General features: G+C 39.0%; 1 protein-coding gene across 2 annotated transcripts in view; it reads right to left on the reverse strand.

The window, feature by feature from the left end:
- The window catches only part of TRIO (trio Rho guanine nucleotide exchange factor), a 245,030-nt gene that overhangs the window by 90,637 nt on the left and 132,478 nt on the right, over positions 1–21,915 (reverse strand). For both annotated transcript variants that reach the window (XM_063162709.1, XM_063162720.1), the window contains exons 16-25: positions 16,732–16,851; positions 15,131–15,322; positions 14,511–14,660; positions 12,908–13,022; positions 8,428–8,543; positions 5,066–5,188; positions 2,092–2,286; positions 1,865–1,980; positions 1,252–1,318; positions 372–481 (exon numbers count right to left, since the gene is read on the reverse strand). In XM_063162709.1, the coding sequence (XP_063018779.1) occupies positions 372–481; positions 1,252–1,318; positions 1,865–1,980; positions 2,092–2,286; positions 5,066–5,188; positions 8,428–8,543; positions 12,908–13,022; positions 14,511–14,660; positions 15,131–15,322; positions 16,732–16,851 (1,304 nt within the window). The remainder of the gene's footprint in view (positions 1–371; positions 482–1,251; positions 1,319–1,864; positions 1,981–2,091; positions 2,287–5,065; positions 5,189–8,427; positions 8,544–12,907; positions 13,023–14,510; positions 14,661–15,130; positions 15,323–16,731; positions 16,852–21,915) is intronic.

The following is a 21,915-nucleotide window of genomic DNA, read 5'->3' on the forward strand; positions in this document are numbered from 1 at the left end:
TTGGATATTGGGAATGAGGGTTGTGAAACAATGACAGAGCCCTAATGTTTGTGCTATGTTTGTATTTTATTGAGTCCAATGGTTTTCATCTCTTTAGAACAACTGATAAACCTACAACAAAATTTTGGTGTATCCAAAATTCTCTTATATGCTGAAAGATGCCTGAGACTGAAAAATATAATTTCTAATGGTGTACCTACCTCTCTGCAAAAAGGAACAGCTGAAGTAATTTAGCAATGCAAGAGGAAAATCTTTCAATTTTTTGATGGGAAAGCATTTGTTATTGAAATACATAGTATTTTCACTAGGAAATCCCTCAGGTCATCATTTGGATTTAGTAGTAGTATGGAAATGGAAGATAAGTCACTCACTTATTGTGGAACTCATAAATTTCCTGCATGTTTCCAAAGATAATGTGTTCTTTGTTTACAATACCAGGTGGGATCTCCTCAACTCCACTTGTCATTTCCCATAGATATGTCTGCCCAGAAAAAAAAAAAAGTGTGAAAAGCGATTATAAACTCCCAACAGACACAGCCAGGTATCTGCAAGTATGCATTAAACTAGAAACTAGGCAAAGATCATACAGCAGCATCATCTCCAGTTGTGACAGTGCCTGTTGTGTCAAATATACCTTGTGATTTTGACAGTGAAATACAAGTTCTAAAACCGACAATTTAACATAGTCCCTGAGACTTCATAATTTAAAATGCATAGTGTTCTTGACAACCTCTAATGCTTCAGGATATTCCTTATCAAGGTCATGTCTGCAGTCTAGAAGTTCATGCTTTGTGCAACAGCTACCACTGAACATTAGTTGCTTCAGCAGAACAATTACTGGGCACTTTTCCATGGAATCTCACTGAATTTCTATTCAAAAAGTCAGCTAGTTGCAGAACATGTGATACAGATAATAAGAGAATTAGCACAAGCTCTCCCCTATTGCTAGCAAAGCAAATAAAGTAAACCCCTCCTTTTTCCCTTTCTCTAAAACAAAAACTCCCCACATGATTATGAATTGGGAAAGGAACAAATACTGAAATTCATACTAACAAAAGCAAAACACATAGGGTGAATTCTGAAATGGCTGTTATCAGATGTAATTCTAAGTTTCTTCTTAATGGCAGTAAGAATACTTAAGTTGATCCTATGATTCCAAACCAATCGTGCTCAGCTGTTAAAACCAGGAAAAACCACAGAGCAGCGGATTGAATCCTGCCTTCAAAGATTAGTGAAAAAAAGAAAACTCACATCCATGCATTCCCGGAGGTCTCTTACGTAAGCCTTTTCTGTCTGAATTAGCTCAGCCATAATGAACCTTAGGTGACAACAGAAAGAATAATCAAATCTCAGTGGGTTAGACCACTGTGAACACATAATAACCCGAACACATCGTTCTCCTCATCAGCTTTTGCTTTTCCACTGCAGCAAGAAAAATCTGAGAAGTGAAATGTGAAGAGAGACTACAGAGGAAGAAAACCTACGAGGTAACATCCCTCCATTACTAACCAGGACAAAAAGAAATGGGGAAGGAGATGCAATTTTTTCTCTAACACTTTTCACTGCTACAGTCATTTAACTTCTGTCTTGCTTCCTCCCCTTACACATTTATTTCACATTATTTCTAAAAAGGAAAAAAGCATATTAAAAGAAGTCTAACAATTTTGAAAGTTTAAGATTCTGTCATATTAGAATTATCTACTAGAACAAGCATGTGACTAAATGGCAATAAGAGGTACTGAGTACTATCACTCTCTTTTTACCATTTATATAATTTCTAAGCTGCCAGACAAGCCATGACAGTTGTTTCATATCAGGATTGATTTATGCATTCTCATTGATTAAAAATAAATAAATGTATTACTCTTTCCTGCGGGCAGACTTTCGTTTTTCTTCGTTAAGCTCATGAGCAGCATCGCGCAGTTTCACCTCTGACCCAGGGACACTGGCTGGGATTATATCCAGCTGCAAGCTTTTGCTCTTTATTAAAGAAAGGAAGAATTGATTAAGGAAGGAGACAGGAGAAAACAGTAGCTAAATCAAATGCAAATAAAGCTTGTTTGTCTGTCATCACACTCAAATTTCTCTTACCGATTTATTGGAATCTGAGGAAATACCCAGAGCTTTCTCTAAAGAGGTCCTGTATTTCTCCATGCGCAGGGAAAAGTCTCTGTACCTCTTATCCACTGCTGTGACACATTTTTTAATCTCTGTTGCATGAGCATGCCCTTTTTCACAAAAGCCATCAGCCAGCTGTATCAACAACTTCACCCTCTCTTTGGTTTGCTATGAAAACAGGAAAAGATCGAACAGTTACAAGCTCTACCTGTCATGCAGGGGGTCACTTTGCTTAACTGCTACTAAGTGCAATTAGAGAAGGAATTGAAGAAGCTACCTTCTTCCTCTCTCTTCCCAGAACTCCTTTAAACAGATACCTTTTACTTATTAAAAATAGCACAAGATTAATGTAGGTTTCCTTAGGCTTTATTATTACATGACTAGAAGCAGATTGTTTATTTTTCTTTGAAATATGTGCTTCATATCTAACCCAGAGATTAAATTCTGCTAGGCAAGCCTTTCAGCATGAGTACTCTTGCATCAATACAAAGGCATTTTCATGCCAAAGAGGGTATTTTTTTCATTACCACTGAAGCTCTGATATTAGACCTGGCCAACAGTCCCAAGAATCTACCTCCTTTTGACCCCCCAGAAATGCTGAGATGGAAGTAAGTCTTGTTATATGTTTTACTCTTTAACAGATGAAGACTGAATTCTTTAAATCTTTTCTATATTATGCTTTGTTGGCACAGAACTGTTTGAGAGAAACTAAGAGAAACAAGTAGTTATCACCAAATCTCTAAATGCTTTTCCCAAATGACAGGCTGCCTAAGATTATGCAGTTTCTTTCATGTAAATCATAAATCATCCACAATGGATGAGTTTACACATCCACCTCTCTGTCATGAGTGGAGTGTACAGTCAGGGCCCTTACTAGCAGGGAGTTAAGCAAAACAGTCAATAAAAACTTGACTCGTACATTATTGAAAAAATCAAGTTTGTCCTCTCTTAATTCTTTTCATTCCCTAATGGTCCCTCATCCAAGCATTTCTTTTCAGTATGGAATTAGCAAGGGCTAACATATCCTCCCAACAGGTAGCAAAATGCCAAGGGAGTGACACAAACAACATCCTTTCAAAAGGGGCACCAATGTCATCTGCAGGCTGAAAGAGGGAATAAGGAGGAGTAGTGGTGCTCTGCATACTGGAAGGGATCCAGGAAATCAAAGTCTGAAGCAAAGATCAAACAGAAGGAAATCCAGGTTTGAACATCAAAAGTGATCTCTGTTCTTTCTGGATTTTCTTTTCTCCCTTCCCACATGTCCCTTGACGATCTCCATCTTCAAGTCTCTTCTGAGCTGATCCTTCAGACAAATGAACACTTGCTTACTTTCCTGGGCTCGATTATTTCTCTATCAAGGTTGGAGAGCCAGAGGGAGAAACGGGTGACAGTGTGAACAGGTGGTCACATAAAACAGAGACAAGACAAGGCTACAAACTCAGGTAGTTCAGTCATGCAATGGTTGTCTGTCTTTCACATGGGAAAACTGGAAAGCCTCAGGAGTGACAACTTTACAGCCTCAGGCCTGTAAAGGCCTCCAGAGATGCAGAATAACATTCTGCTGTCTGACTCAAAAAGGTTTACAGGAGAAGCACAGAATCCTTTAATAAAATGAGTTACCTAACAAATAAAGCTCTAATTTTTCTAATATCTTCTAATTAATAATTAGAAGATACAGCTTGAATAATAATACAGCTTGTTGTATTTTATATCCTCAATGAACATTCAGTAATCCACAATCATGAAGATATGGAAGTGGAAATCAAAGGCCCTGAAACATTTGAAAACATTTTTAAGCTACTTCACTGTGATTTTGTCATGAGAAATCAACAGCACATGGGGCTCATGGAGCTCCAGTAACAATGAGTATCTGCTCCTTATCTTCTGTTTTATTCTATTCTCAGCAGAAATACAGACAGAAAGCCACTGCAAGTAAACAGATCTTGATGGACACATCCTTGGAGGATTTTTTTGATGGGCAAGGGGAATTCAGTTGTTTTATTTTGTTTCAAATCTTACATAATTCAACTTCTACTCAACTTGGTTATCAACAAGCTGGAGAAGGAACATGATGCACCCTCAGCAAGTTTGCTGATGATATGAAACTGGGGGGACCAGCTGTGCTGCCTCAGTGGGAGCTCGATAGGCTGGGGAGCTGGGCAGAGGAATCTACTGAAGTTCAACAGGGGCTAAGGCAGGGTCCTGCAACCTGGGGAAAATAGCCCCAGTACTAGCAGAGGTTGTTGGCTCATCTACTAGGTAACAGCTCTGTGGAGAAGGAGCTGGGAGCCTTGGTGGATGAGCATGAGCCTGCAGAGCCCTGGTGGCCAGGAGGGCCAACAGTATCCTGGGGTGCATCAGGAAAAGTGTGGCCACAGCTCGAGGGAGGTGATCCTGACACTCTTCTTGACCCCAATCAGGCCACATCTGGAGTATTGTTTTCAATTCTGCTTTCCACAGTTCAGGAAAAACAAGGGGCTAATGGAGAGGGTCCAGCAGAGCAACACAAAGATGGTTTGGGGTCTGGAGCACCTCTCTAACGAGGAGAGACTGAGGGAGCTGGGCCAGTTTAGTCTGGAGAAGAGTGAGAGGGGATCTCACCAAAATACAAAATATCTCAAACGTAGCTATCAGGACGATGATACCAGACTCTTCAGTGATGCCCAGTGACAGGACAAGGACTAACAGCCATGAACTAGAACACAAGAAGTTCCATCTCAACATGAAGAAGAATTTCTTTCCGCTGAGGGTGGCAGGGCACAGAACAGACTGCCCAGGGATGTCATGGAGTCTCTCCCTCTGGGAAGACATTCAAAACCCACCTGGACACATTCCTGTGTAACCTGCTCTTGGGGACCCTATTCATGGCAGGGTGATTGGACTAATTATCTCCAGGGGCTCCTTCCAACTCTAAGTATTTTGTGATAATTAAAAAAAATTATTTTACCTTTGCTGTGATCTGAAACTCTTCATGTTCTTTTAACAACTCTTGAGTGTGCTGGATACTGGAACCAGTGGAAGTATGTGTGGATAAATAAAACTCTCCATTGTCATGAATCCATTCCAGAGCCTAAATAAAGCATTAATGAAGAAAAGTAAGAGAAAAGACAATATATTTTTGCCAACAGAAACCATCTGTAATCAGTATTTCACACACACAGTTTGGCCACAGGTGAATTTTACTCTTTGTCACTTGCAGCAATCATCTAATACCTCTACAATACCAAATAGTTCATAACTCTGAAATAATTCACACAGACTATGAAGCAATGATTTGAGAATTAAAAATTATGTACGAATCCAAACACTTCAGGGAAGTCCACTACTGCAGGACTACAGCAGTTCACTATTAAAAGGTTTTAACTAATTATGTTCATAGTTTTGATAGTATACTTTCCTCAGCTGAGGAAAAAGGAAAAAAAAATCCCTTTTTTGGTGCCACATGGGACAGCCATGCTCAGAAATATACAAGTTCCAACATGTAAAAATGTGCATAAGACCACCAAGTGTACAGGCTAAGCTTTACAAGCATGTAAGATTTAACTATCACTTTTGCTGGCATGTATTCCAGCCTCACAAAGTGTGGTCTGTGCTCCTCAAAATAAAACCTGCAGCAGAGAAGGAAGAGTGAGATGTCTCAGTTAAAGCAATTTATGTATGTATAAGTAGAAAAAAAAACAAGAACAAAGAACTGCAAACTAAGATTGTTTCCCTTCCACATCTGACACTTCATTTGCTCACTATTATGAAAAATGCTCATCTTTGTAATTATCTATGATTTACCCACATTACCTGCTGCCCTTTTAAGCATAACTCAGTGGTCGTGAGGAATCTCTGGCTCCTGAAAAAAGCAAGAGCTGTCTCCAACTGCTGCATAACAGTGAAAATCTAACTGACAACTGTCCTGCAGCTCTCAATACAGGCTTCCTACAGCAGCAGGCAGAGGGATGGGAGCTTAGAAACTTCTCGTCTCTGAAAAAGCCAATAGCAGATGTTCAAAGAGTTTTACACAGCTTGCTTAGAACCACCTTATTACTAAATGCATGTGTAGCTTCTGTATCTTCAGTAAATACACAGAACACAAGGCAAAAATTTAATAACCCAAGAGAAAAAGTAGTAGAATGCTGGTGGGTGTTCACTCTTCTCCTGAAAGGATAACCTGAAATTATGAGCATTATCTATCCACACTAGCAAGAACAGGAAAAGATTTATCCTGGTGGACAGTAGAAATGTATGTTTCACACACATATCCTTACATTAAATCAGAAAAGGCACTGTCTGTATTATAATTTCACCAATGATTTAAGCTCATCAAAACTGTGATGAAACAACACTGATTCTGTTACTTCCACTTCAAATGTTTTTTCCTTCTTGGTGCAAAATCTGAAATTAGTAGAAAGCCTTCAAAATTCAACACCGAATGTGAATGCCAGATGCCATTTTCTTAGTCACATACTGATGCAGGTGCAAGCCTGATAAGAGGGGCCTATACTTTTAAAAGTTGCTGATGGAACAACTGTTGGACTTCTGTCAAAAAAGCAACATTGCAACCAACCACCTCTATGACACATGTTGTCATTCCAATGTCAATCTTTGCAAGTGAAGACTGATATGGACAGGCACAGCATGGCTACCATATTACCAACAACATTTAATACTTCTCTGCCTTTTTTTAGTGGGTTTATAACATAGTGCTAGAATGAATGATAAACAAAAAGCTGCCCTTCCCCAAATCACAGAATGGTTTTGATGGGGAGAGAACTTAAAAGTAGTGTAGTTCCAATCCCCCTGTCATGAGAATAAAATGATGTTGTCTTTTTGTAACTTGCTGGCAGCTCTTTAGAGGCACAATATAACAGAATGTTCGACATGATCTAAATTCCTACACTTTAGATCAGTTTCTATTTCACCTGAGGTATCACTACAAGAACTGGAGGAATCAGTTTAGGGATCAGGTAAGCCCTTAACTCTGAAAGGATTTGAGAATCTAACCCTGTTCTTGCAAACTGTTATGGTATCTTTTCCATCACAAGGGCATCAAGTTCTGAAAGCACAAGGAACAGGTTCTTCCAAATTCCAGAAAGACATCTAAATCAAGACAGCAACACTTCCATTTTTTTGGCTGATCACTGTGGAGTCCCATATATGGTTTGGTTCGCTTTGCTTTTTGATGACTGAACTGGTGATTGCTGAAAAATGGGATTTACAATGAAAATGCTGACAGATCTTTATCACCAGTGTTTGACTGTTGGTTAGTAATCTCTATACAAAAACAAGTAGATCATGTGCTTGTCAGAGGTTTAAATTAAGGTTATTCAAAAGTAGGGCGGGGAGGTGAGGGCAGGGGGGTAGGGAAGAGATGGTGATGTTGTTTTAAAGAAGTATCAGACTTCAAATTCACTCCAAGATGCATTCTGCATTAATTTCTTTGTGAAAGCATGAAAGGCAGACTGGAGAATTCATTCAAGAGAGCAAACCAGACCAACAGTATTTAAACTTTTGTCTAAATTAGCTGTCAGAAAGAAAAAAAAGATTAGGTTTTTGAGCCCTTTCAAGAGGATCTGACTATATTTTACACTATGGGCATTGTGTAATTTTCTGCAGAACAGGAATAGATAGCTTCCTTTCTTTGTCTTATAATCAGTTAAAAAAAACCCCAACAACTAAAAAACCATCACTTACCACTTCTGCCTTGAACCCCCTACTTATTTTTAAGACATGTGTCTTGATTAGCAAAGGAATTTTTTTTTGTGTGTGAGGTAGTTACTTAATAGTTCTTTTCAGACTGATAAATTCAACAAAATACCAAGAGGTGTATCTATCATGCAGGAAACCATGAAACCAAATACAAAGAATTGAAAAATCACAGTAATTCAGTTATTATTGTTTAATGAGTTATCCAACTTGTCAGATTTCTAGAACTGCCAATCAACTTAATAAGATATTTTTCCTCCAACATCTGAGAAAAATGCTGCTGCCTGTAATTTCCCCAGACAAATTAGCTGTGTGTGTAAAAGTTAACAAGCATAACAATTTGTCAAACATAAGCTTGCAGAAATTAGATTTGCCAGTACCAGACGAAGCTGGTAGAAGCAAAACATCACCTTTAAGTTACAACACTTACAGACACACTGCCTCACCAGATTTAGTTGTTCTGTATTAAAGGGGAGGCAAAGAATTCAATTTGCTACTTCAATCCTTCTGATGTTTTAACCATTTGAAATATTGAAGTGAATGACAAATTTGTTATTGTGAGAAGACAGTGAACCCCTGACCATACCAAAGAGGATTTTTATATGAAACCCTCACCTGTTTGGCACTTCTTTCAAACACCACATACTGCTGGCATTGATCAAGACGCCTTTTACGCATGGTCCAGTAATGCAGCACACGGTTCTCCCTCTGGAAGAGCTCATTCAAGATATCTGAAGAAATGAAAACAGAGTTTATGACAATCAAATTTAAAATATCACACTAAAATCAGGAGAATAAAAGTACTTTACATTGTAGAATTTACTATACACTTGCTCTGTTAGTCTTTGTTTTGCTTTTCTTCCTGATACTAATGAAACACAGAGTGTTCCTTTTTCATTACTTACAGAACTACTGGTTAAAGAAACTAGAGATGCAATTAAAACTTACTACCGACGTGGTTTTTTCTTCTCAAATATTTTTCACAAGGGGACTGCCACTGCTTATAGCAGGATTGAAAATGTAGGCTGATAAAGATGGCACTTGATGGGGCTTCCTCAGAAAGAATAAGCACGCAAAAGTAATCACAACATGCTTAATATATTATTTTGAAGTTAAAAAAGGGAATTTTTAATATATTAGTCTCCTATGAAGTATTTTAATGATTAAATGCAGATGAACAAATGTACAACCTCAGGTCACCACAAGATCAAATGCAGCATAAGTAAGCTGACTTGTTAAATATGAATGTTCACTGAACCTTGACACAACTTCCAGGTAATCAAATAATTAACTCCACAGTTTGTTATTGCTGAGTATCAGAAAACTCACATCCAAATCCCACATGTCCAACCTTTTAAATTCTTCCTAGCAAAGACCTTGTGCTTACAATGTGCAAAGACTTTATCTGAATTCTGCTTCTTTCATGTTTATGGTTTTTCCATCAAAAAAAGAAATACTAGCAGTTTCCTGTGAAGCTCACTTTACCCACTGCTGCTTCCAGAGCAGCAGCCCTACTTGACTCTGTAGCTACTGCAAACCTGGGAGGGCAAGCTGAGCACAGGGGAATGGGACACTCAATGTCTCTACCAGGTGATTCTGTTGCAATTGCACAGAGCCAAAAGAGACGTCCAGCAGAAGAGACCATAAAAAAGTCTTTTTACACTAACACTACTTGCTTTTCTACTTATACCCAGAGCTGACTATTTTCCATGATCCATAATTACAAGTGAAGGCTCTCAGATGCTAGGTGTCTTATGGTCTCTGCATTCTGCTGTCCCACTGTGCAAGTCCACCATGCTTTGCAACCCAAAAGCTAACAACTCCAAGAAACAGTTTGACAAGAGAAGCTCAAATAACAGGAAGCCTGAGGGGAAATACATCTTTGTCTACCTCATCAGAGATCTGGGATCAAACACAACCATTTGTCACAGCCTCCCTGAGGATTATGAAACCTGTCTGCATCACTGCCAACATCCTTCTGCTTACAAGCACCATATTCCCACTTGCCACAGGGTGCTGAGATCACCCAGAATTTGCTTTTCGTTGGAATGTGGTCACTGTGGCCAAGGTTTTATTTTTTGCTGGTCAGGCTCCCCTCATATGCCAAGCTATGAGCTGATCTGCTGTGAGCCTCCCCTGCTTTCTCAGTTTAATTTCTGCCTTATGTCACCTCCAAAACACTTGCTCAGAGTATATGCCAGATTTCAGGAGGCAGGGAGGTGGAGTGGGTGGGACACAATTATCATTGTACAATGCAACACACCCAACTGGACACACCATACGAAAAGAGACATCTTGATAGTGACGCAAGCAAAGTAATTCTGACAAAGAGCAAGTGAGGTGAATTTAGCAAATTGGAACAGCATTTGTTCTGTGAGGACATGATACAGATGGCAAGGCAGTGAGAGATATTTGGCTGGGCACTGTTAGTGTTAGTGCCATTAACTTCTTGGACTGGCAAATAGAAGAAAAAATATGCTATAAACTACTCTAAGGAAGTTATAAAACATCAATATTTAAGGCTAGGTTTGGAAAAGCATCTCTGTATCTCAAGCCACCTGAACCACAGTCCCTGTTGCTGTTATTTACTTTGATTCCAACATTTGTTAGTACTGTTCCCTAAACTTTCAGCTTCTTCTCCAGGCTCAAAGAGCTCTCAGGTGTCTCTATGCATCCTTCTATCAACCTATCTAAAAATATAAGCACCATTGGACAAGTTCCTGAACCACGCTCAGTTGCAGCCTGTACAGCAGACAGGTAACACAGATGCACACAACCTTAGCAGTAGAAGCAAAGATGAAGATGCTCTCATCTCTGAGCTTACAGGAATTGTCACCAACTCAGTCCACCTGCCACAGCACAGTTTTAGGCCACAGTTCCTTCCTAAGTGAGACAATGATTGGGTACCCTTAAGTGCATATCACAGAAAATATTTACACTGGTGTGCAGGGACATAAGGACACCTCTCAGAGTTCAGTGCCACTGCAATTCCTGTTCCCCATGAAGCATATGCTTAGCTAAACTTTGCCTAGATTAAGACATCAGTTTTCCAGATAACTTAATCTGCATCTGGGAATAAGGATTAAGTATGCCACTGAATGAGGTTTTTGAAAAATGTTCAGCAGTTCTGCAGGAACTCAAAGCTTACTCAAGTTTTTAAGGCATTAATTTATAAACTATATACTGATTGCAGTCTGCCAGTCTCAAGCATACATCTGAGTTGTAATGCTCTATTAGAACATCTGTAACCTCTCTTTCACGAAAATAAACACTCAATTTTTTTTCTCAATTTAGAAAAGAGGTGAAAGGAGATATCTTTTTTTCTTGACACGTATATTTGAACAGGAAGAACAGAGTGAACATTTTTATCATTTGGTCAGCTACCACCATACCATTGAGACCTAACAGGAAGGAGTCCCCACTAGCTCTATCTTAACTCATGTTTAATTCTCAGAAGCATAAATTACATGGTTTATGGAGGGAACAGCTTATTTTTTTTCTACCTGGGGATTTTTGTTGGTTTTTTGTTGCTTTCTAAACATGTATCACTCATCCAGAATTTTAAATGTATGCAGAACATGCATAACACAATGGTTCTGATATGTAATTATTACTCTTAAAGGCCATTAGTAGAGATCTTTCTATTCTTTCCTCATATAAGCACATTTACCTTTCTCAGAATGACTGTTCCTATACAGATTTCAAAACTGAATTTAAAAAAAAAATGGTCTAATATTCAGTAAGTGTGGTAGCTACAACTTCCTGCTTTCTTCTACTCTGTTTTCTTTGTCTCTTACTGAAAGAAGAACTAAGTGACAAATGTCAGCTTCAGATATTGATACTGCTGGCATTTGTGTTGAGATTTTGTTTTGTACAGTTCTAGAAATGTTGGGGACAGAGGAAAAACAATGAGCTGTTCACCCCTTGCATTTAAAGTGAACATGTCCTTTTCCAATAGAGTCATCAAGTAAATTGGTGCGGAAGTGACCTCTGCAGGCCATCTGTTTTAATCTCCTCTTCAAAGCACCACTAACTTTAAAGTTTTCCAGGGGCTTGTTCAACTAAGTTTTAAAAATTCTTAGGGGTACAGTTCCTCCTACCTCTCTGGGCTACCTGCTCTAATCCATCTTGCTGTAATTTTCTCCCATTCAGAATTTTTCTTGCTGCAACTTTTACTCTGGACTTACTGCCATGCTGCTCTTGAGTCTGGCTACATCATATGCATAACTCCCCTTTGGGTAGGTGCAAACAGCATTAAATTAAAAATTAGACTTCTCTGGTTTTGAGACTGTAGTGTGGCCAGAGTGTTCAGTCACAGTTTCAAAATGCATAGAGCAGAATATGACTGGCAATTAAATTATTAAAATGCAATATTTACTTCTGAATCTCACTGATCTCTGTTCTGCTACCACACCCAGCAGTTATGCATACCCTATTAATTTTTGTACTTTTGTCCCTCAAAGCCCCACAGATCTCTCTCTCTCCATTCCCTGGAGTGCTTATTACCCCCTAAAGCCGTACTACATATTATTAATCTTAGCAAAAGCCAAACTTCACGTAGTAGCTCTTTCCAGCTTCACCTCAGCTACTGCCTGTCCACACATACAGTTAAAACATGATGTAAGTTACCCCATACTTCATGAAGTTCCTCAACACTGATTCAAACTCTCTGAAGAGCTCAAGGGCATCGTACAAGCAATAACCTCTTATCACACTGGCACTCCCAGGGAACTTGCAGAATGCCTGACACCAACACAGTGAATAAGCTTACACTGATCAGCTCCCATTTGGCTTCAGACCAAACATTATCATGTGGAAGTTTACTACTTCATTGTCTCAATAAAAGCAACACATTTGAGTTTCAAATAGAAAGAAGATTAGGTGTAAGTAGCAGATAAAAGAATTCCAAGCAATTTCATTTGAGTATAAGAGACTTTGAAGACTGTCAGCGCCTTCAAAGTGTGCAAGCAATTTGTTTCCTGTTAAGCCTGACAGAACTCTTTCCACTTGGGCAGGCTTCACTGCCCTATCCCCACACACACCACAGCACATGATCACATTCTTGTGAGAAGAAAGAGAACAAGAAGCCCCTTACTTTTCACTTGCTGTTCAGGTGCTTTGATGTGTGTCACCATCCCTGGCATGTTGACACTGTTCCTGTGCAGGTATTTCAGGAAGACATCAGCATTCCTCCGAGCCAGTGTGCAGGCCTAGAGAGTCAGAGGTACAACTTTGTTTGAAGATGCACAAATAAACATGCAGAAGAAATTAAAGATCTTCCTAACTCTCTTTTTTGTTACCCTCTTCAGTTTTGGAAAACATTGCACGTTAAATCTCTTCTACAAGTAAGCCAAGGCAAGCCAACTATTAGAACCGATATTCTGCCAATAGCAGTTACAAATTACCTGGCAGAGAAAAAACAAAGCAGATGAACAAATACAAATAAAATAAATAAAATAGATTAATAAAATGCTATTCATCTTTTCTGAAGAACCTGAAAAGCAATTATCTGCTCTAGGGCTTTCAGCATGACTCAGAGTTCACAGAGAAGTTTGCTTACTGAATGTGCCAGGTGCCACCTGAAGCTGCTTACTGTGTAAACAGTGCACATGGCTGTGTAACTACCTGCATATTCCAAAACATCCATCAGTACTTTAAACAAAAAGTGAATGTTTTGCTGAAGTGAAACCAAAAGTGCTAAAATAGTAATATCTGCTCTTAAAATATGAAGGCAAAGCCTTGAGAGCTTTCAGTCCTTGCCACTATATTGCAAGCAGTCAGCTCAGTTGCCATTTTCATCTTAACAAATATCAAATACTACATATGGGTTGTCTGCTTCATTTTTAACATGCAAATTATAGAATGCTACTGTAAAAGGTTAGATGAAGGTAGAATGGTTTGATACAGTAACAAAGATACTAAGTAATTTCTCATACCATTTTAACACAAAGATTAGTAATTCATGCCAGCTGCAGAAGGATCTATTAGGTTGTATACTTTGAGTTCTGTTAATATGTTTTGGAGTGTTGTAATCTGCGTACTGAGAACAAGGTCTCTAACAAAAAAGTTTTATTCTCTTAGTAGTCTTTCATGGTCATGCTGGAAAATGTCTTTGATCACAAAGTTAGTTATACTACTCTGCAAGCACATGTTGCACAATTCAGTATGATCAATAATCTTCTTCACTAGGACATTAGCTGGAACAAAAATCTTTCATTCATCTGAAGACTATTACACAAAACCCAATAATCCCAGATGCCTGTCTACCCATTTCCTCCTTCCGTATTCCTCTGTTGTCCCAGAACATCTGAGAGCTGTTCTGATGCACAGGCAGCAATGGCACTGTGTGACTTTCACTCCTCTTTCAAAGCAGCAGCCTTTAAGCATTCTCTAGAGTGACAGCTGCTCAAAGCAGTGACTTCCAATTCCTCTTCAGTCACACTGGGAGATCTGACATCTACTCAAGTTCAACAGGAAATGTATTTATAAAACTGGCTACAATTGTATGCACTTGGCACTATTCTCCTTATCACTGTCAGAAGCAGTTAACACACCATTTCCCACATCTTTGCAGCTGGGGACATACCTGTAGTTTGGGATGGGCACTGTTGCTTTCCACAGCCATGTCAGCACTGTAAGAGCTGTTTGCCTGCATGCTTCCCACGATACAGGAGACCGCAAAAAATCCCCAACCTTACCTTCAGAAACGCTTCCTTCTGCTCCAGGTGTTTGCTTATCATGGGAGTAACATGATCTGTTTCAGAGTTGGGGCCCAGTTTGTCTGCTCCCCCACACCAATCTTCTTCTCGCTTATATTCTTGCTCCAGGCTTTCCAGCACACTGCACACCTTTCAGGAAAAAGAAGTCCAATTCAGTAAGGCAAAAAAATCAAAATCAAAATTCAGGCCTCAAAAAAAGAAAACTCATCTAACCCTTATATGTACCCTCTAGCTTCTGGCACATTTTGACTGGGACTTAAGGCAACAAACTTTGGCTGTAGGTTTACAAGCACTGGCCTGCTTATGTGGAAGGGCTCAGAGGCTGTTCCTAAAATTGTTCATCTTTCTCTGCCTCTGTGACTGCATAGTTCTGGATAGGCTTAAGTTATGGCTGCAGAGGAGGCAACCTTGCCAACTTCCCCCGAAACTTTTCTGTGCACAAGTAGATGAAACTGATTTTTCTCTGACTCCCACACAAAAACCAGAACTAGCCATCAGATGAGTAAATATAACCAAACCTCATCAACCATTTTTTCAAGTAATGCTGTTTTATGCCACACTGAGGAATTGACAAAGGCAAACCTTTTGCATTTCTGTACCTGTTCAGAAGTTTTATAGAAGGCAACAGAGGCATTCACAAGCTTGAGACGATCCTCCATCTTCAGCATCAGCTGCTGCCAGTGGGAAGCGACCTTCTCTGCGCACTCGCGGATCATGTCCATGTCGTAGTGATTAGCCTGCAGCATTGCCTCTGCCTTCTGCTGAACCTGCAGGGCACTTTGATGTGTTTTCTGACAAGAGGTGAGAAGTCACGAGTTCAGTGGAGCACTTCAGTTCATTTATTTGAAAACCTCAGAGGCTCACATTTCCACTGTGTCAATGACACTTCTATACATGCACAAACACCCATCAACTAAAAATGACTGTCTGACACTAGTTACTGTGTGACTTCTCTATGCAAATACAGAGGAAATAAATCCTGTAGAGATTTATCATCAAATCAACACTAAACAGCAGTTCTTAACAAATAGTTACTATCTGGCATTAAGCTACATGTGATGTATCTATGCTGATGTTGCAATTATGAATTTCAGTTTGATTTTCTTTCCCTCCACAGTGAGAAAAAAGATGATGACAGAAATCTATCTTATTCTGGCAATCTTTACAGCTTTAACTTCAGTCTTTTGCACATCAGTAGTGAGCAAAGAAAGGTGCAGGCATGCAGATCAATAAAAAAGACAACTGTCTAGTGACTGTAAGCAAATTTTTTAATCTGTTTTTCTCTGTGCAGAGAAATACATGCCTAAAACCAAATAATATAGAAGTATTCAGGGGTATAATAATACTACGAAGTATTTTTATATCTGAGTAAAGAATGTCCTAGGAAACACAGATTTTTAAGCTTCCTGATAATTTATTCTTAAACTGACAAACACCTAGAGGTCTCATAATTTTTATACTTCAGAGTTACCAAAGCTCCTCAAAATGAGGGGGCATATAGTGCAAACTTTAATTAAAAAAAAAAATCAAGAGAGCGGAAGCATAAAGTTCTACCAAACAGGAAAATAACATTAAAGAGTTACTGCAAGGCAGAGTACTTCTGAAAATAGCCTACCCAAGCAATCATAACATTGCTAATATTATCACTAAGTTACTCAGTAGGGCATGTAAGCAAATAATACTGCACTTCAATCAATCTTAAGAACCCTGCCTATTTTTTTGCAGCAATATGACCAATCAGAGAAGTTTAGCTTGAAGCCATGGCAGGGGGATTGACACACCACCACACAGAAGTTTCACTGAAACCTACTCTCAAACAAAAATGGAAATATTAAAGGATGACCTCAGAATACACAAAACTGCTGCTTCCTAGTCCATTTATTCTTAATTTATTTTACATTTAGAATTACAAGTTATGTTCTAGGAAAGGAAAAACAAATGAAAACACTATTTTCAGCAAAATTGCTCTTAACAGCTACCACTTTATAAAGATGCAAAAAGGCACTGAGAAGATGTTCACCTGGAACTGCAGCTTCAAAATAAATAAGAACAAATATTAGCTTCTCAGTAAGTGTTTTTGTCTCTTTGCCATGAATTCAACAGCTTTTCCTAAACTGCAAATACTGTAGCACAAATCCAAGAGTACTATTTACAGAGAACTGTAAATACAAGGCCATGGTCACTGAAATGGTGCTTTTACCTCTATTGCATGTTGAAACTGCTCATGCTCCCTCTGTAACTGCTCTGCCTCCTGCAAAGAGCTAGCAGTGATGAGCCCAGCATTTAACATTGACTCTCCATTTCGAATCCAGCCCAAAACCTGTAACAAAAGAGAGGACCGTGAAATGTGCAATTCCACTGCCAACTAGCAAAAAAGCACCACTGTAGGGGCAAAAACATTTAGGGTCACATCAGCACTGGAAGTGATAACTAAATAATTTGTTAATTACATACTACAGTGAATTTTATAGAGTATGCACAGTGAGTGACATTCAGTACAATTTCACTGAGCTATCAACTCACAGCTTGCAGTCAACTACTACATGCTTGTGGCTTCAGTTCAGGCCTGAAGAAGGTTGTGCTTCTGAATACTGCCTCTGTCACCTGAAAAGCTGGAATGAGTTACAAGCACTAGTTGCGTGAAAGCCAGTGTCAGCAATGCAAATTGAGGATCTATAGCTTAGTAAAAAGTATGCATATAATTTTGAACAGCAATGTTGAGGAAAATGTGATCATTGAGTGTGCTTCTAACTGCTTGAAGACTTTAATTTTTCAGAATGTGCCTTCTTTGATGTGCCCAGTGAAACCAGAAGAATCCATGGCTGGGCAGAAGCCTCAGGAGTGCACCTTACATGTTCCTTATCAACAGCAGGAACATGCAACTTTTTCAACCTCTCTCAAAAAAAACCAAGTAGAAGGAAAAAAAAAAAACAATTTTCTCCCTCTTTGCATCAGTTTTGTTTTTCCCTCACCTCTCTCTATCAGGAACATTATCTGATTCCTTCCTTTAGACTCCTCTTATCTTGTTGACCACAGTCTCTTCAATCTCTCCCACGTGAAGTCAGTCACCTTATTTTTCTAGAACATTGCTCTTTTATGAGCTCTCTTCAGTTGATAACCATGACTTGGTCATAATTTTTCAAATAGTGAGTAAAATGGGACATAATTCAGGTTATTTGCTGTCATCTGTACAACTCTTCTATGGAACTGCTGCCCAGCCAGTAATTACCCCTGTATTTATTCAGCTGATTATTCTTTCCAGAACATCATGCTCTGTATTTTTCACTATTCAAACTCATATCCTTCTTAAAGCACAGTTCTCCCATTCTCCCATCAAGATAATTCTGAACTGTAATCCAGCATCTTCTGATGAACTCAAACCCCTTTTCCAGCTGCTCCTGCTTTTAACTTCAAATTTAATAGCATAGTTGCTAACACGTAGATTTTCTGACTGAGAACATGAACCAGTAGTATCCAAACACAGACAAATACAATTTTTTTTTTCATTTTTAAATCTGTTTTCCAATTCACTGAGAGTTTCTTAATAACTTTTGTTACTGAATATGTTTTTTCAGCAAGTTATCACTCTTGGTAATTTAGTCTCATATGACATTCTCATAGTAAGTTAGGACCAGACAGACTGAGCTGCACTATTTTAAAAGCTTTGATACTACTTTTCCACCCCTCCCAGAAGAGCTGTTGCCTTGTCAGATTAAAAAATCTGACAAAATTTATCAATGTAAAGGTATTATTAATTGACCTGTGTTAGCCTTTTCTCCTTTTGAACCTGTTCAAGTTTAATGATCTACTTGTTTCAATATTTTTCCTGGGAACTGTGTTAAACTAGCTGACCTATAATCCTCCCTCAGCTAGTCTTTTTCCACTTTTGAGAAATAGATCTTGAGTTTTCCACTATTGAGAAATAGATGTTGAGTTTCAGGCCTCCAGAATCTCATCCAATCTCCTGATGTTTGGAAACAATGGCAGCTTTCTTAGTATTCCAGAGTGAATTTCTTTAGGCCCAGTTGATTTGAACTTCCCCAGTTTTTCTAACTTTTTCCTACTAATTGATTTAGACCTTTGACCACTGCTAATAAATGTATTAACTACCAAATCACTTAGTTCTTAACACTAAATATTCTCATCTAGTGATCCACACATGACATTACCAATTACAGCATTAATGCGCTAATGCATCAGGATGGTATGACTCCACTTGCAGACTGGGAACATGGGCAGAGCCCAAGAAAATGACCTATTAAAACACAGTTCCTCACAACCTGAAAGGCACGTGTTGGTCTACATACCAAGTACACTCTAATGTGTCAGCTTGAAGCAAGTGAGGTCTAGCCTTCCTGACACAACATCCATTCCCTCAAATCTGCACCACAATCTCACCCTCTGATTTACACTTACCCAGATTGTGACATTGTTGTATTATTAATGCAGGTTTTGCCATTTCTGTCAGCACAATGAAGTGCTAACAGGTTTTTTTCCACCCTGATAGCATGTATTTGAATTCTCCTATATAAATTCTGCAAGTCTGTAGAAAAGAGTAAGTCTACAATGTAGAAGGGAGGACATGCCAGATGTGTAACTGGGTGCACATTCTGCTCTTCTGGGGAGAAAGCACTGGGTCAAGTGCAGCCTTGCAAGCAAGGGGAAGATGGCTCCAGCTTTGGAACAACCTCTCCTACTGCAAAGGTGACACCTGCAGATCACAGTCTGGGGGCACACAAAAGGGACTAAGAAAGAAACTGGGAGTTCCTAAATTGATAAGACACCAGCAGATTTTTAACACTCGGGGAGAAGGCCTGGGTAAGCCTCAGGAGCACGAAAAACAGCAGCTTCTGAGGGAAGCAGATGGGTCCAACAGACTGCAGATAGAAACTATACATGGACAAATAAATTGTCTGCAAGAACACAGAAGTAGTTGATTTTTTTTTTTCAAATTCCTTTTTTATTTTTATTTTGTCTTAAGAAAATTATTCTAGGTTCCTTCTCTAACTTAAAAAGTAATTCTTCCAAGTATGGTGTAACAAAACACACCTTTTTAGGGTTCTTATACATGTAGCCCTCTTCAGAGAGTTTTAATGAAGGAGAATGCTTAAGCAGCACCAATTGAAAGTTCCTCTTGACTTGGCATCCCATTATTTACAGCAGCAACAGCTAGAACAGAACATGCCATTTCAAACACAAAGACGTCCTCCTGCTTGGTGCAGGTCAGGGTGCAAGTACACAAGCTGGTGAAACTCACAGGAGGAAATTTGCCAGCAGTACTCTCCCTTTCCTTCTGCTGTGACTCAAGGGAAAATATAAGCATTAGGAAATAGAGAGCCTGTTCTCCTTCCAGGGGTGCTGCCTTCAGGGTTTGTTGGCATGTTCATGTTCCCACCACCTCCCTGTCTGAGTGGATCACAATCCCCATCTTTCCCCTCACAGCCTTCAACAGGCTAGAAAAGCATCAGCAAAAGTGTGGAAAAGAGACAGAATTTGGGTCATTTGGGGCACTTGAAAAGGTCAGATAGGTAGATCTGTAGATAAATACTTGATTTAGGACTAGTTTCTTGGACATATTTTTGACTGTAACTAAACATGATCACAAGACAACCTGCTTCAGTCTGCTGTCTTAGCTATGTTTTCATATCCATATGGCACTACATGGAGTGCCAGGATACCCTTCCTGAGCAGTATTTTGGGATAGTCAGAGCTCAAGCACCAAGCTAAAAGATTTGCCAGTGAAAACACAAAGCAGCTTAAGGTACTCCTGAGGGCTGAAGTATCTCTACACTACTGTACATATATGAACACATAGCTATATATCCAAGAACATACACCATGATCAGAACAGCAGAAAACATTGCACTGAAAAGACTTAATGAGCATACTGAAACCAACTGGATCGGGTTTGAAGCTTGGTAGGGATTTTGACCTTATGTACAGCAAAGCATTCGCTCTACACAGTGAGTAGTTGGGAGTGATTGTAGCAGTAAGTAATCCAACAGCTGTATGTTAGGTGATTAATAAAGGAGGTTTGTCTGGCAAACATGCAGCTGGAGTTCTGCATGAGACAGACATTCTCATAAATATTACTCTGCCTCCACCTACTCATATGTCCCTGCCCTGTAAAAAAGTGGTCACATTTTCCTTTCCATGTTGCTTTCCCCACATACAGCTGTCTCTTTTATTTCAGTCAGCATTCTCTTCCCCCTGTCTTCCATGGTTTTTCTACACTGTAATTTGCTATCTGCTTTTGCCCTTTCTGCACCTATTACACATCAAGTTGACAAGTAAATTATTTGCAGGTTTTCTTTAAACCTGTTTGTCTTCTGGCTCTTCTACTTCCTCCTAGTCGTGAGGCTTGATATACAAAACTTCAATGCCACAAAGCAGAACTGGCACAAGAGTTAAGGAAGAAGCAATACTGAATGTTTTTGTGTACTCTCTGTGTGTATTTGATAAAAATTCATTAAGCATAAGGTTTTAACTACCTAGTGTGGAAGGGAATCTTTGCAAGTATTTGTCTAAATTCCTGCAGTGTTCCAGTCTAACCTCTTCACATGACAAGCTACATATTTTTACGTATTTTATATAAATGTATGTGTGTGTGTGCATGTGCGTGCGTGTGTGTGTGTGTGAAAATAAAAGAGCAGTAATGTTGCTTTGGCAGGAAGAATTTAAATGGAAATACTGTTAGAATTTTTGCTATGGAGACAGTATCCCATCTACATAATAAACATGCTTACACCCAGCTCATCAACAATAAATCTAAGAGAAAATCACAGTAACTGAATGGGAAAATCATGTGTTCACTGCTTCAGGCAACAAAACACAAATAACACAGACTGAAGAGGAGGTTTACCACTTCATTTTACTCTCAGGTAAAGCACCTACTGTGACCTGCTAACCTATATAGTTTTTCCTAGGGCAGAAGAGACAGGAGAAGATCATGCTTCCTTAATCATGTTTAATAAACATAAAAATAAATCAGATGTGGTTTATTGAAAAGGCAATTGTAATCTCAAAACTAAGAGTTTTTATCCTCAAAGCATTCCAAGGGGCTCAAAAGAAATCCTATGAGACAATGTGTTAACATTCAGATTGAGCTCCATTCAATTTTCAGGCCTCAGGCTGGGCAAGTACTGCAGGTGAATCTGTACATTAAAATCTGGAAAAGTAATACACGAACCTTCTCTCAGCTACATGTTCATGTGTGATTGTCTGAAAGTTCACACATATTATATCATTTAATTCATCATAATTCATCATAAAATCCCACTTGGTAGAGGTGTGCTCTAGAAATACAAAATAGAATATGCTTTTTTCTTCCAAATCCCAGTCTACCAAGAAAAGACAGCTGGCTATGTTAATGTACTGCCTATAC

The sequence above is a fragment of the Melospiza melodia genome, chromosome 1 (genome assembly GCF_035770615.1).
Source record: "Melospiza melodia melodia isolate bMelMel2 chromosome 1, bMelMel2.pri, whole genome shotgun sequence".
NCBI lineage: Eukaryota > Metazoa > Chordata > Aves > Passeriformes > Passerellidae > Melospiza > Melospiza melodia.